General features: G+C 41.5%; 1 protein-coding gene across 7 annotated transcripts in view; it reads right to left on the bottom strand.

Annotated features, from left to right (window-relative positions):
• Nucleotides 1-16800, bottom strand: part of DST (dystonin) — a 268181-nt gene that overhangs the window by 62244 nt on the left and 189137 nt on the right. For all 7 annotated transcript variants that reach the window (XM_037393117.1, XM_037393114.1, XM_037393116.1 and 4 more), the window contains 5 exons: nucleotides 15245-16719; nucleotides 5304-5465; nucleotides 4007-4177; nucleotides 2539-2705; nucleotides 149-308 (listed from right to left, as the gene is read on the bottom strand). In XM_037393117.1, coding sequence (XP_037249014.1) covers nucleotides 149-308; nucleotides 2539-2705; nucleotides 4007-4177; nucleotides 5304-5465; nucleotides 15245-16719 — 2135 coding nt within the window. The remainder of the gene's footprint in view (nucleotides 1-148; nucleotides 309-2538; nucleotides 2706-4006; nucleotides 4178-5303; nucleotides 5466-15244; nucleotides 16720-16800) is intronic.

Below are 16800 nucleotides of genomic sequence, written 5' to 3' on the forward strand. Positions count from 1 at the left end.
GACATACTGCCAACGTAAATATATAAAACTCAAATTACAGAAAAAAAATCAGTATGGTAAAACATACACCGCAACAGCTTTGCCAGTTGTGTTGTACTTTACAGAAGCGTCTAAAAAGAATGACACAAGCGTGTGGTTTGTATCTTACTTTATGCTGAGATATTTGCTGCTGCAGTTTGGAGGCCTGCGTTCCAATAGGTTCTGCATTTGCAAGCCTCTTCTCTGTGGTGGTCAGCCACTCCACCAGTGGCTCCAGAGCTTCATGGAACTGCTGAGCTACCACTGAGATGCTTTCCAACTGACGGTTCCTACCAACACACCAGGAGAAAGGTTATTTTTTGTGGTGAAGTAAGTGCAAAATAGTTTCAAAAAAACCAGAAAAGGACCCCATGAAACCTTTGGGGGGAAAAAAATAATTCTGTCTTATTGTAGGAACCAGTCACCAAATGAAATAGAAATACATCCATGATACTCAATGAAAACCAAGGTAAAGTACAAATCAAACAAAATTAAAAAAAAAAACAACCAAACAATCAACACCTTCAAAGCTGTTTGGAATTCTTTTTGCTAATATGCAAGTTTTGCAAATAAAAAGAATATCACTTTGTTTATATACTTTTTGCAAAAAATAATCTAGCACTCAATTCAGCATGACATTGCTTTATACACAATTATTATAGTTCTCAAATTTCTAGCTGTCTCGAAGTATGAAGTTACATTCCCTTGACTGTTACACATGTTTTACAGTTACACAAAGGCTTTACTGAACTAGAATATATTGTTATGCTTCCTCAGCATTGTAAAATATCTTTAAACATTTGTTCAGTGCTGTGAACAGAACTTTTTGGTTCTGCTTGTGTTCTGAATAAAAGCTCTTAATGAAGTTAGTGAGACAACATTAACAAAGCACAGACACTTGACATCCAAAATAAAAAAGCAGTATCTAAAATATTTCTTTCAGGTTATTACATTTCAGAGAAGGCTCTTGATTACAGGAAGTGTCTTCTCTACAAAAATGGTGGAACAGATTTCACTCCAGCAGACTTTTAAGAGAGATTTGCTCCACGTGAAAAACATCACAATATTGTCTTTCAAATAAGGTAAAAGCTAGGTTCCTACGTGCTTCCCAAGGCTTATAAACAAGGTAGACTTGACACACTGAGCCACAGAACACTTAGTGAAGTACTCTACATAGTTTTCAAAATCATCCTCAAATCTAATCTTCATTTCTAGAGACCGGACGAAGAAAAAAGAGAAGAGCTTGTGGCTAATAGATGGCTTAGAAAAAGTCACAATCTGATTTTTAATTAAATATCACCAGACTGGGAGAATGATATTAAACATGACATTAACATTTACCCCAGCTAATGAGTCAGATGCCTTCAATTAAAACAAAAAAAAAAACACAAGGAAAAAAAAAAAAAAGAGGAAATAATGGTCTGAGAGTGGTTGACTACTAAATAAATAATCATAGTATTAGTATGAGGTAACAAAAGATGTTCAATGCAAAGGAATTAAAGAGGGGCTCCCAGAAGGAGTAGGAGGCAACAGGTGAGTTCAATGCTACTCTAAATGCCTAAATCCCAACAAATCCATTTATTCTTCACTGTAAAGCTTCACTCTTCACTTAAATTCCTTTCCTTCAACTTCCCAAGTCCTTTCTTGTTCTCAGTTATACACCTTCTTCAGGCCACCTCTTATGCACACTCTTCTCTAGTCTAAACCAGGCTGTCCTTTTTCAAAACCCCACCCACAAAACACGTTCAGCAACCCTTTTAACACAGATTTCTTCAAAGACATTTTACTGTTCATAACTTTCCAGGTACTTTATACGCTGACAGCAATTTGTAAGTCTAAGCATGTGTATACACAGATACCGTGTGTATGGTTTTTGTTTTGTTTTGCTGGATTTTTTTACTTGAAATTTGAATTGGGCTGCAATGTCTTTTAGACACAGTGTATTCTGTATATTCTACATACTCTGATGGTCCTTTTTCTTATTGAGAACTAAGGGAGCTCTGCACCTCGCGTAAGTTTACACCAGCAACTTACAGTATGAGGATCTCTACGCTATAGGAAGTAATTATATGGATGAGACCAAACAGAAAAAAAGGAATAATTGAGTGCCCTCTCTTTGTAGCAGCATGTCAGGATTTTAAAGTTCCACGGGAACATCGTTACTATTTGTTAAATATAAAATCTGCACTTGATTCTATGCAAAATAGATTCTTGCACCAAGAAACTTGCATTCTAAGGAACTAACAGAGATAAAATATTCAGAAGAAACATATGCAGTTAATCCTAGCAGATTATTTTTTTCCTAAACCTTTTTAAAAAGCTTTTGCTCTGTTGAAGTCACTTCTCTCCACTTTTCCTTCAGAGGACCTATTACATCAACATCAAGTCACAATAATGTAATGTAATAACAAGAATGATAGTATTTACAAGACTTCACACTAAAGAGTTCCACGTGCTGCTTCTAATCACCTATCATGTTATTATCTACACTTTTCAAACCTATGAAAGAATTTCAAGTACCTTGTTTCAGCTTTACTGAGCAATGCATCCCATCGACTATCCAGGAAACTCAATTGTTTCAAGATTTTCACCCTATCAGCAGGTTCAGCTGACTCTGCAATTTTCTCCCCTTCACGCTTGATCACCTCAACAGTAGGCTTGCGGTCATCCAGCAACCTCTGGAGAAGCTACAGAGAAAGCAATCACGCACCAGGTTATTAAGATACATTGTAACAATGCAAGTGTAAAAACAGAAGGAGCTAGACTTCTTGAAGACCTGTTAAAAGCAAAAAAAAGAAAAAGCAATGCCTATATTGTGATGAAAGTGTGAATAACACTAATGAAAGAGACACACACACACACCCCCCACACACCAACCCACCCCATCCACCACTCCACCCCCCAACACAGGTTCATTTTTGCTTAATTGTTTTGCTATGAACAGCAGAGTTTCAGCAAGCCCGAACAACCTCCCAACCTCCTTGGTTTCTATGGGGCAAAGATGTGTGGCAGCCCGCAGAGTGAACGTACAGAGGAAAAAGTTCTATTTAATACCAATGAGGGAAACAAACTATTTATAGAGTATCTGAAATATTTCATAGGCACGTTACTGAGAAAGCTCCTCGTCCTTCTAGATTTGCCAACACAAAGATAACTTGGTTATATACATACAGAGATAGGAAAATATAAAAACTATTGTATCTCATCACTTGTTTGAGATGGAATTGAGTTCATTGAGGTAGTCCAGTAAATTAACTTCTCCATGAAGAATAAAACACACCTCTGTCTACAGTCCTCCCTTTCTCCATTCTCTAGTTGCCTTCGGTAACATTAACATTTTGCCTCTGCAGATGTACCATGACAACCTCTATTGACCATAACTTTATGTTAAATCTCTGGGTGACAGTGGGCCACACAGTCCAACTGCATGGACTACAGGTTTCATGAGCTACATTATGGTTCTTTTTTCTATAATCGTTACGAAAATTTGTGAAAGTTGACAACACTGATGGTGCTTCCACATGAGCACAGGCCATTTCCCAACAGCACCCCACCTAACTATCAACAACGATCGGATCACAATCAGGATTTAAAGCCAAGTATTTAAACCCATAATCTGCAATGCTACCTTGGAATTATTACACTGAAAATGTACTAGTTTATATTTCCTGCTTTCCAAATGGCCCAACGCTGCACTTCATGCTTTCTCTTCTTCCAATGGACCTTTAACAATCCTTTCCAGAGGGTGTTAATAATTATAACCAGAGCTCAGATTGCACAGTGTATTCTGTGTCTTATGTCCCAGAAGATGAGTACTTTTCCCAGCCCTGGACAGAGCCCTGAGTATCGAACAGATGGCTGCTTTAAACACCTCAGCACACTTCAATGTAATACAATACACTTGAACAGATTTTATGCTTTGCAAAAGACTGGGAATTTATTCTCACTGATCTAGTGGAAAGAGATATTCTGAACACATTTCACTTACTTTCTGTTCTTGTATTTGGGCCTTCACAACTTTGAATTCGGCAGATGGTGGTTTCTGATTAGCCACAAGGTCTTCTGTATCAATGAGCCAGCTAAGCAGAGATTCAAGGGCATCTTGAAATCTCCCACAGTGAAGGAGGGCTTCCTGCAATTGCGCAGCACGCTGGGCAACCTGAAAAGAAGTAGAGGATTGGACCATGCTCACCTTTTCTTTTTACTTCTGTGAAATAAGTAGCCAAAATCTGTAAAACATCTGACAATATCATTAGGAAATACTCTCATTTTCATAGCTATTCGTAACAGCACTACGGCACAATTTAGCATTAATCTCTTGGGACTACAGACATCCAATGAAAAGACGAGGTTGCCTCTCGGTAAATCAGGCTGTTCTAGTAGTTCCTTAAAAAAGATACTCCTGTTTTATATAGCTACAGTATCATGAAGTATACTGACTGACAGGATGTTTGTGTCTTTATTTTCCTTAACTGGCTGAGCCAGGAAACCAAAGTAGCAACTCTTAACAAGGGGCAATAATAATCCCTTCAAAGGGAAGAAGAAATAGGAAAGGAGAAGGTAAACGAGTGAACCACAGGTGTCTGTGTTTCTGCTGCATCACTCTTTCACAAAGACATAGCAGAGGAAAACGAGCACCGTTTCTACTTTCCACCCTTTCCATTTTCCAACCGCAGCTACTGCTGGAAGAGGACTCTCCAAAGCATAGAAAAACATCTACAGCCAGCTTTCCAAAGCAGTGGTATCCTCCAACGTCTCAAACAATACAGCCCTTAAGATGCTATAAAGGAAATATGCCACTAGTCACACAAAGCTGGGCCATATCGCTGCTCTGTGCACTATACAACAGCATACACGAACAAATACAGTGAAAACACGTATGAACAAAGGAAGACTGAAGAACTCTTTGAAAGTGGCTGGCTATAAGTGGTAACATAGCTACCTTTCCCATGAATGCGTCACAACTCCAGCCTCTTTGATTGGGTTATCAAATTTCCCTGCTCTGCTTAAGCAGGAAGGAACACGTTGTCCAAGAGGAGTCTTTCCTGAATAAAAATCCAGGGCAGACATACAGAAAGTTTGAAAAAAAGTATGAGTGATAATACCACCTCTGGCTATTAGCGATAAAAATCTTGTCCTCAGAACGACCAACAAAGTGATTGTGTAAAGTAATATAATTCATATTCTTAGTGAATATTTAATTTCCTGTATTTTAAAACACATCAGCAACCAAATAATCAAAAAGCAGAACACAACAAAAGCAGAATTGTATACAAAATAATAACCTTCTTATTAAGAGTCTTCCATCGGGTGTTGACATCTTCAAGGTCACGTTCAAGGTTTTCGGTGTTGGTACTTTTAGCAGCACTTTGAATAAGGCCTTGACCCAACCAATTTACCTCCTGCTGTTTTACTTGCAGGGGTTCGATTTCTTCTTTCTGGAATACCTGCAGTTGAAATCAGACACACATGAAACATATATCTTCTGATATAAAATCTATGCCTCTGGTCTTTACATAACAGTCTGCAACAAAAAAAAACCCTGCTGAAAATTGGTGTTTAAAAGAAAGGAAACCATTCCTCATGAGCACCTTTTTTAAAAAAATAAATAAATCTAAATAGAAGACTCAATCTAAACAGAGTAAATGGAACACAGCAGAGGGAAAATAACATACATTTCCATGTGTAGTTTTAGACAGGGGGAAGCAATAACTTCTAACAGGAAAAAACTCAATACTAGAGAAACTCATTTGTTTAATTATCTATCTACAAAGTCTACCAAAAAATGGCACAGAAGGGCAGTTAAGTTGTCCTCAAATAAACAAACACACACACACCAAGGGAGACAACTGGGCATTTTTTTCCAAATTAGGACAAAAGCAAAAGTTTTAAGTTACAGAAGCAGTGAAGGAACAAATATTTTAAGGTGGTTCTTAGGAGAAGATAATGGTAACAAGTGAGGAGGAGGCACTACAAATGCTGCTGAACAGTATCCCAGTGGATGCCCAAGCAAATGGGTTTTCATTCAGAGGGATATTCTTGCAAATTGCCAGGGCTTTGACCACACCCAAACAGCAGTTTGAGCAGTCCTCTGTTTGCTTTATTTTACTCTCTCAGGTATTTAAGCTTTCCAGAGCCAGATTATTACCATTAGCAACAGCAATGTAAATCTGCATTTGTATTCAGCTGCATTAGGCTGCACTGACACCAGTGTCAATGAGATCAGAAAATGGCCCGAAGCCCCTGAATTAATTACGAAGGCCAGTGAAAAATAACCAATGAATAAACAATGCTAAAGAATGCTCAACTTTTGACCCTAAATCCTTCTATTTCTGTAGCAGCATTCAGTAACAGTTTCGGTGTACACTTAGCACATTCAAAGCAACCTTTCTCAGCATCCTGAAAAGCAAGGATCACTTTGAACCTACCAGTGACTCTTCTTTTGCACTAAACAGCGTGGCAAGTGACTGCTTTTAAAGCAGCAGATCTCAGGTGGCTGAGCATGCTTCCATCAGCTTGACAAGTCAACCTAGAAGCTAGAGCAACTACACTAAACTCGAGGGGTTAAATAAATCAAGCACCCCTAAGAATTTTGTTCCTGTGGACAACAAAAAATAAAAATAAAAACTGTAAGCCTGTGGTTACATGAAAACTGAGAGTGCAACCAGCTGGCTACTCCCAGAAAAAGGAAAACGCTTGTGTTTTTCTTGACTGTAGGGTAGGGAGGAGGCAGAATAATATTTCCACACAGAATCAATAACAAATTCTTCTTTTATGTGCCATAAAGCCTCATCTTTTGAGAGCAATGTCCTGCCACAGACAGGACTGATCTCCATAATCTGCCCTTTAAAAACACATGCATTCTTTGCAGAGAGAAGCTTAAAAATAAACTACAATTATTGCTGAGGCCAAAGTTTACCAGAACAACTTAGCAACAAAGCTTCAAGTATCTCAGATTTCAACCAGAGTGGGAAGAAAAAAATTACAGACCCGATAAACACCCTTTCTTTATTACAAAGCTTCACTTCTTGCTCTTTTACCTCATCCGCCACTTGCAAAGCACTGCAAGATCCCGTACTTGTAAAATACTACTGTAACGTCGGATCTGCTTTCTGGCACACAAATGCAAAAGGCAGCTTTCAGAAGAGGCAGTTCGCTTTTAATCCGCCTGCTTTGGAAACCACAACGATCTGATACTGTTGCTTATACCCTGATGATGACTAAGGCTGCTCAGGCTGAGCACAGGGGCTGTAGCTGCCCTTGAATGGCACTGCCTGTAGCCCACACTGTACAAACACCGAGCACCGACATGGCTGCACGCGGCAGAAGGCACTCCACATCAGGAGTAACAGGCACCAGCTGGACAATAAATAATCCTGCCCTGCACAGCTGGAATTAATCATCCCTCAGAATTTGCCCCCAGTTCATTTTCTCTACTGACCATCTCACCTATTTTGGATATCCCATGTGTGCTATGCAAATGACACTGACCACTGCATCTGCCGAGTTACTTAAAAGAATTAAATTTTTGCAACAAAACTTAAAGCTTTAAGCAAATTATCTGTAAGGCTGCATTACAACTATTTCACAAATCTATGGATATATTTTTTCTAATTACCTTGTTAGACAATAGGCCATTGCAGACTGTATCTAAGGTTTCCTGGATGCCAGTAGTCCAAATATTGCCTTTACTTCTCCCTGGGAAAGCTTTTGGACAGTTTACAGTACTATCTAATTCAAGCTGTTGCACAGAAAATGCCATTTCATTTGAGCCTGTACATGCTATACCAGATTCCTCTGTATCAGATAAAACCACGCATTTTGCTAAATCCAAGTCACTCGTATGTACAGCAACAGTTGTGTAATAAACATCTACATGAGGAGATGCATCATCCATGTAATCCTGCTCTACTGTTGTGGCTTGTGTTTTAATTTTTTCATGAACTTCACATGCATTTTCCACTTCATTTTTGCCGAGGGAAACACTTTGTCCACCACGCTGGAGAGAATCTTCCTGTGACAGAGTTTTCTCTTTGAATCCTTGTAGGTGAGAGCATTTCCCCCCCATATCTTCCTGATCACACTCACATGTCTGTGCATTGCTTTGCTTTACATTTCCACAGGGTACAATGTCACGCAAAGCCAATCCGCAGCTTTCTTTGACAGGGACAGGGACACTACTGCTTGCAAACAGTGGGGTTTGCTGCTCTCTGTAAGTCGCTGGGAAACATGGTCTGAACTGACCTACTGCGTGAATATCTTCTGCAGAAGATAAACTTCGTATTTGTGTTTGCTCCCCTGCTAACAGTGTATCTTGTTTTTCTTCCCTTTCTGTTAGAGGACTGCATAAACCAGAATCGTCCTCTTCCGAGGTAAGAGAATTCGTACCCCATTTGCATTTGCCCGGTCTAGCTGTGTCTGACACATCTGTAGCTTCGTTAAAGAAACATTCACTTTTATTTGTGTAATCTGAAAAGTTGGGTGGAACAAACATTCTCCATGATCGCCTATGCTCCTTCTTTTCTGTGTGAGACTTTGCTTTTGGTAATCCAGCTGTCCGAATTATATCGCTGTTCAGTTTGAGAGCATCAAAGATCATTTTTTCATCTAACTTGTTAGCTTCACGGCTTCGGAGCTCAAAAACACTGGAAGAAGTAAGGGCACCATTGGAGCACAAAGTGCTGATGTCCAGTGTTCTGTGACTGTAGGGTAAGGTCCGGTCTGTGAAATGCCTCGAGGAGAGGCTGCCCTTGGAGCCCGAATCGATCTGTTCATTCAGCCGCACAGTGTCATAGATGGACCTTTGGGGCACATAGCAGTCCTCAATATTTAGATCTTCATCTTCTTCCCCTTTCCCAACACATGGGGGATTCTGACGCAGGCAGTCTGGCCTGCTAAGTGGCTTCCCCATCCTGAAAGTATTCACACAAGTACACCACTATACCTCTGTTTTCATGGATACAGGGGAAACATTTAAAAAAACACTAGCATCTGAAGAATTACAGTAAACTTGCCCTTAGCTTAAGATGCATAGATCCAAAATACACATCATAATTTATGAGGTGGATGAGGTCATTCATAATCAGTGCATGAGTTTAAAAGAAACTTTACCTGGATGTGAGGTCCGTGCCTCCCCCCCACCCCACCCCCCCAAAGGAAAAAAAAAAAAAAAAAAAAGTGCTTCAGTAAGAAAGTAACAGAAATCTTCCAACGTCACAGAAAACCAAATTACAGCAAAAATGAGCAGTGGCTCAAATATTTCAAACACTCCATGGAAGGCTTCACTTATTTTTCCAGGTTAGAATCTGTATCTGAAATCTCCCAAATAAGTCTTCCGAATGAACGAGCATTACAGAAGGCAGCATATTATCTTCTGTAGGTGATGGCTTAACTGTAATCCCTTTAACTGGTTTGCAGAGTCCCTCTCCTTTATAAATAAAACATGGTGCGGCAAAGACAAAATCCACAGTGACTTTGTACGGTCCAGGCCAAGGCACAGAGAAAATCTTGGGGTGGGGGTGGAGGGTCGGGGGGGATAAGTTAAATCCAGAACAGTAAGAATAATAAACCAGCCCTTTGCTTTTTTGGCAGTAGCTATAAATAACCTTGATCCGAAAGGCAGCTTATCCTTCTCTTGTACCCGGCTTGTCCGTGGTGCTTCCACGAGTCCCACAGGAAAACATCACTTTCCAGCAGCCAAGCCAACGCGTCCTTCGAGCAGACAGTCGGAAACCAAACGTTTCAGCCCGACTGTCCCAGCACCATCCCGGAAAGCTGTTTAAGGCAACCGCGACGCCGAGCGAGCGCGGCGTGTCCCCCCGAAGGCACGGCAGGTTCCCATGCGGCAGGTCCCGGCTCCGAGCCGCAGCCGGCGGCGGCCCTGGCTCCCTGCTCCCCCTCTCCGAGGGGCCGGGGGCGGGCGAGCCCCCTCAGCCGGCGCCGCCGCGCACCGTCCGGCCGAGCCGCCCAGCTCCCCCGCTCGCCGCGCTCTCCCGCGGGCCGGCGGCGCCCTCCCAGCGCCGAGCTGCAAGAAACGCCCCGTTTCGCTCTTCAGGCAACATCTGCTCCCGGCCTGCCCGCGCCGGGGGCTCCCCGCCTCCCCCGCGCCCCCTCAGCCCGCCGCGCCGCCTGCACTCCGCGCTCAGCGCCCCGCCGGTGGCGGGCGGCGGGGGCAGGCGGCGGGAGGCCGCACGGCCCGCCTGGCCGTGACATCACGCGCGCCCCGGCCCGCCCGGGAGCGCCGGAGCAGCCGGGAGCGCGGCGGCAGGCGGACCCACGGCGCCCCCCGGCCCGCCCGGCCAGGTGAGGCCCCACGGCGCCAGCCCGCTCGCCTTCCCCTGAGAAATCCCGGCAGCGACAGGCACCGCTCTCAACCGCTCCTCCGGTGAAGCCATCACTTCACTGGGCGCATCCACACGACAGTTAAATCGAAAGTTTATCTGCGCGTTAGTTTTTAAAAAAATCCCCCGGACGCGTCTTCAGTGACCAGGTCGTGGCACTGCTACACATTGCTCCGTCCGACACGCAGAGAGATGCTCGGTGCAGCTGTGGGTCTTCGGCCAGGTTCCTGGCTCTGAGGGAGCAACTCAGGGTGGCGGTGCCTGACTGCGCGGCCACCCTGCCCCCACCAAAGAAACGTTAAAATGTTGGGGGAAAGTATCTATTACTTGGAAGACTTTTTTTTTTTTTTTTTTTATGGGATTTACAGGGGCACAAAAACAGTCTAACAGGACAAAGATTCGGGTTTGGGTCATCTGTGTCTTTTAAATACTGTTCAACACTTGGCATCTAGCTCATCATCACGCAGGGGAAGGGCTGGGAGGCCCACAGGTCTCACCAGCAGCACAGAGAAGCTGTCATGACTAAGCTGCTCTGCTCCACTAGACACCACATGCCCGACAACCTACGCTGCTTGTGTGACAGCGGCCACCAGTTACAGTGACAATTCAGACCTCCCTTTAAGGACAGCATATAGCACTTAGTGCTAAAACTGAACGTAAGGCATCAACTACAATCAGCTGGAGCTTTCCACGTTAAGCAGCGGGCAGGATACACAGTATGCAAGAAATACAAACACACCACACTTCTTGTTTGTTGATGTACTCGATACAGAGTCAGCTACGTATCAAAACACTGAAGTCATGTGAGACATTCTCTCTTCCTCCTCCCTGGTTAGCAGCCATAATATTAAAATTATGCCAGATACTCACCTCTGGATTCTCTAGCTAAGAATATATACTATAATGGTAAAGATGAGAAAAGCATTTTTTTTGAGTTCCTGTCACCTGTGGTTATTCTCACTCAAACCACCCACAAACAGATCCTTACTGAATTCAAAGAGTGCCGCACCATTTTATAGGGGAAGTATATAACTGAAATTGGTCTGTATTTGTTCAATGGCAAAACAACCGTATTAACATTTCAAAAATATCTTACCATTTCTCACCTTATCTACTGAAGACTTTCATATGACACATCAGTCACTTTCAAACACACTACTTCAAGAAAAGTTTAAACACTTGCTTATTTTACCTTGGCTTTTCAACACAGACCCTAACTGAAGTAAATGCCACAGAAAATATCTTCTTCCAGGGTTTGTAAACCCGTGCATGGGAAGTGCAACACTTACAGTTTCTTATTAAGCATAAAGAGAAACCTCTGATTATTCTTTCAATATTATCTGCCTTCAAAGTGAAACTCAGGAGGACACACATCCACATACCTAACAAAAGATGTGTAAATGTGGCATTTAGGGACATGGTTTAGTGGTGGACTTGACAGTGCTAGGTTAGTGGTTGGGCTCAATGATCTTAAAGGTCTTTTCCAATCTAAACAAGTCTATGATTCTATAACATAAACCAATTAAAATCTCAGCTCAAGCTCATTGGCAGGAATACTCAGGCTAGCTAAAAATTCCCATAAAGTCCAATTAGAAGGCAAGCTCTAATGACTACGTCGACTTTTGTTCCAAAAATGAAAGCAAAAATCAAATGAACCATATACTGATGAAAGCTGTAACAGTGCCATGTCGGTTCTACCAGGAAGAATGCCTTTTAATGGCAGTCCAAAGAATTGTGCAAAGGCTTCAGGAAGTAAAATAATTCAGCTTCTGGGGCTTTTCTTTCTCTGTTTCAGAGAGAAACTAGCTGCAAATACCGCTTCTACCACAAACATCCTAGCACTGTGTGACTACCCAGAACCAGGGCGTTTGGTTCAGTCCGTTTGCACAATTCTTTTCTGTTTTGCTTTTGAAGAATGGTGGCAGGCTCCATGTACCTCAACAGACCTAATTTACTGAGATTTCCTTTTAGTACCAATCCATGCATTGCACACAGACTTTGGGGAAAAAAATACCTAACAAAGCTCGGTTAAATAGTAATTAATTTTGTGTGGTTTACATTAATTGAGATAAATTCTTCATTTGATTATACTCTTCCTGGAGTATTTTGTGAAATAAGAGTCATGGCTCTCCTTTCAAATGAACTCCACTGGAGATTTTCATTTACAGAAAGCAAATTTTGTATCTGCATTGTAAATAAATATAGTTTGACAACAAGTACTTTCCATTTAACACTCTATACTGACTGGAATAAGTAGATTACAAAGAATTAATATAAATAAAACAAGTATGTATACACACATATTTCATATATATATATATACACACAACTCAAAGCCTGCTTATTTTTTAAAAATAACTATACATTTTAATGTCATGCCAAGAAGATGCACAACACTCTAACTCTTTGTACAGAAAAATCGGTCAAACCACAATCACCTCTGGCCCATTAGACAAGATACTTCTCTGAAGAGAGTAAAGATTTCATGCGAATAAATCTGTCTACCAAAGAACAACTCTTTTGCTTCATTCTTGAGGAATAGAAATTGATTGTACTTGACCACAGAAGCTAAAGCCATAAGGAGCTAGACTGTGGTTTTGTGCCCACAGCCACATTTTCAGGTTGTGTGTGTGTACGTGCACAACCGTGAGCAAATACACCGTGAGTGGAGCAGGATTTGTGGCAGCCAGTCTCCCTACAGTTTGCTGCCTTAGGTAAACCTGCTCTGCGGAAGGATAAGGAGGAGAAGAGGTACATTACCCTATGGTAATTTTGCTGTGCCCCAGTAGCGCTCACACTGAATATTACAGAGTCATTGTTGATCCTGAACCTTCTGCTGTCAGTATAACACCCTCACCTAGCAAAACTTCCCATTCTGGTCTTCCCATTTCCTAACTTCAAAGGCTCCCCACTCTGCTGCTTTACTCCCCGCCTTTGCTCTTCTACTGATTTAAACAAGCCCTTCACCTTTTCATCACTTCCCACCTCCTGTTTAATGGCATTATGTTTTCACTCATAAGCAAAAGCATGACCCAAAATAGTTGCTTTGAGCAAAACATATTTCTAAACTTACAAATATCTAATAAAAATACAATCCTAGAGTAGACTTCTGGATCTAAACATGCTACTATCACTGCTCCCCTTTCTGCCTCTCCAGCCTTTTTACCATACAAGCACTCTGGCTGCAGGGACACTATCTCCCTACAGGTCTGCACAGACTGGAGAAGGCTCTCACTCCTGAACTGTACAATTTCTGTGTCTTGTCCGATGCCCTGACAAAGTACAACACTGAAACAACACACAGGGAACTGGATTCTTCTACTGTCTGCTCATCAGGCTGCTTCCCCGTTAAAGCACTGCTCAGTTGCCAAAAAAAATATACATACTTACTTATATATATATAAGCAGTAACAAAAACCTGAAGCTGCATCTAATGTTTGAAAATGCAAGAAATACGGTAAAACTAGAGATCACAAATTGGCTACAACTGAAATCCTGTACAGTCAGCATAAGCAAGAGCAATGACAGCAGGAGTTTTTGTTATTTTCCAATGTCCAAAGTGTTTTACTAACCATATACAAAGAAAAGACATTTGTTTCTCTTTTAAATCGAGACAGGCTTGTTAGGACAGACTGGCACACAATTTTAATCCTCGCATCTAATGGAATCTCCTCATAATGTAACTATTTGTTCAAGATTTTTGTCTCTATTTATGCATTCTGAAAGATCATCAAAACTCACAGTAACTTGCATCCGAAATCCCCAGATTAAAGTCCTCGCTTTTAGTTTTCCTTTCTAATACGGCTTAGTTTAAACAAGCAAAATGCACCCTCTGTTGGGCCAAGCATGTAAGGACTTTTTTCCAAGGTAATTTTTTTAACAGCATGGTTTATCAAATCCTGTCATGAAGGTTTGTTTTTATGATTAACTGTGAACTAATGTACAAGTCATACAAACATCTGAATCAATATTAGACTGAAATTAAACCAAAGCAGCACAGAATATTCAGTGCTACTATATAGCCATTAGGAGATTTATGATCATTTTCAAACACTGCTTACATCTAGGATTTATAAACCTTTCCAGTAAGCACTGACAATTCATTTATTGTACCCTAAACCAAGCAAATATCCGTACTTCATTTCAGCACCAAAGCACAATTAACACCCACTATCACTGCAATGCATTTTTTTGAGCTGGACAAGGATGGCTAACTGGCATATTAAAAAAGAACACAGAAGCTCCAAACTGCACTTTGGATAAGGATGCTACAGTAAACTCCCAATATAAAAGGGGGCTTATTTTACCCTATTTCTTCTTACTAGGATGTCTCCAGGTAATCCAGTTGGGATTCAGTGAGGTAAAACTGGCCAGTGTATCAGAACAGAAATAGCAAAAAGTAAGATCTTAAACCCACATATGCTGAAGCCTGTACCCATGTGAGAAAAACTAAACTACTCTGACGAGCAAAGTGAGTATGGGCTGGTATGTGAACCCATAGTCTAAAACACCACACTGAAGAAGAAAGTTTGTGTAATACATAGACATCACAACAGAGACATACACAGTGCTCAAAAACAGAAAAGGTAGATGGATCTCTTAAGGAAACAAGATAGTGAAGAGAGGTGAAGAGGGAACTGGGGTGCAGGAACCTCAGGTTGGCATGGCAAGTTACCGACGTCTGCCAAGCCCTAGCAAAGGAAAGCTTCCCTGGAGCATGAGAAGATATCCCATTTAAAACACGTACAAAGCATACAGGTATGACTGACTGCTGTGAAACGAGACTCCTCCAAGGTCTGCACCTAACCAATCCCTTTCACAAAGATACTTAATAAAATTACATTGTGGTAAAATACTTTATAGCACTAAGAAAGAAGTTTTCCTACCTTGAATGTATTCAGCTGCTGATTAATAGTCTCTGTTTCCATTCCAACAGGGCCTTGTGACTCTTCATGTTCTTCGGCTCTCTCAAGCAGACTGGAAAATTCTTTTAGCTTGCTGTAAAACTCCTCAACACGGCTAATAGTACCCTCCACTTGATCTTCCCTGGCTTTTGCTCTGTCTAGTAGCTTGTTGCACTGTTTGTTTAAAGCTTCCAAGTCTCTCTTTATACCAGCAAGATCAGGAGAAGCTTCAGCTTCTGTGGCTAGCATAATTTTACAGTTTTTATTAGCATTTTCATTATTCATTATAAGATCCTCCAGCTTTTTCAGGAAACATTTTATGTCCTCTCTCTGTGATTGCAGTACCTCTAGATCTCTCCCTACTGGAGCCATGCTATCAAGTTCATCATCAAACCCTGCAAACTGAGAGAACATCTCTCGGATGCTGTTTTGGAAATGGCCAATTCCCTGAAGTTTCGTCTCTAAGAATGAGCACCTATCTTCAACCTGCTGATTCACGTCAGTGTATTCCCGCTCCAAAGATTCAGCTTGGAGCAAAAGGTCAGAAACACCTGCTGAATCGGAAGCTTCCACCACCAGGTCTTGGGCAAGCTTTTTTACTAAATCAACATGAGGCTTTAAAGCCTGCAAAGCTTTCTGCTGGGCCTGCATCATTGTCAGGTGTTTGTTACTGAAAGACTGAGGTCCAAGTGAGTCATGAGCTTCCAGATGCTCCTTCGCACTTTTAAGCTGTTTCTCAGTTTCCCTGGATGATTCCTGAAACTCTTTCAGCCTTTGTGCCATATTTTCCAAGCATTCTCTCTTCTTATGTAATTGTTCTGTGACCACATTCACTTTCTGATTCAGTACCTTAGTTTCCTCTTGAACAATTTCTTTATCTGTTTCACTTGCACTGAGCAAACTTTCAGCAGTATTGTTTAATAGCTCCACCATCCCATGGTGTTTATCCAGGTCCTTCTGCCAGGCCCTCACCTGGACAACAGAATTCTCTATTTCAACAGGGTTTATGCCAACCTTTAATTCACACAGGTTGCTCTGGCACTTCTCTATCCATGGCTGAAGATTTTCTACATGTTGCTTGTATGTGAGGGCTTTCTCCAGACAATCTGTTAATTTATCTTCCCTTTCTTTTACCTGCTTATTTATTCCATCCCAGTTACTTCTGAGTGTCGCAATTTGGGACTGTAATGCTGCTTTGTCCGCTCCTTGAGTCTTTTGTAAGATACTTTCTCCTTCTGCAACAATTCTTTCATATGAACTAATCTGATCAGTCATGGTCTTTTTAAAATCCTTCTGTTCTTCAATTAGTGATTGCAAGGCATCAAGTTTGGCTGATACAGGACGAGCCTGGTTCAGCTCTTCTTTCTTCTTGCCTAGCCAGGCCTGAAAGTCCTTAGACATTTGCTGAAACTGATGAGAAGTGGCATATGCCGACTGAAGCTCCTGAACATGGTTATCTGCAAAACAGAAGACAGCACTGAGGTTCATCACCAGAACCTGCTAGTATTCAGTGAAGAATATTGATTCTATTATGAATG

The sequence above is a fragment of the Falco rusticolus genome, chromosome 6 (genome assembly GCF_015220075.1).
Source record: "Falco rusticolus isolate bFalRus1 chromosome 6, bFalRus1.pri, whole genome shotgun sequence".
NCBI lineage: Eukaryota > Metazoa > Chordata > Aves > Falconiformes > Falconidae > Falco > Falco rusticolus.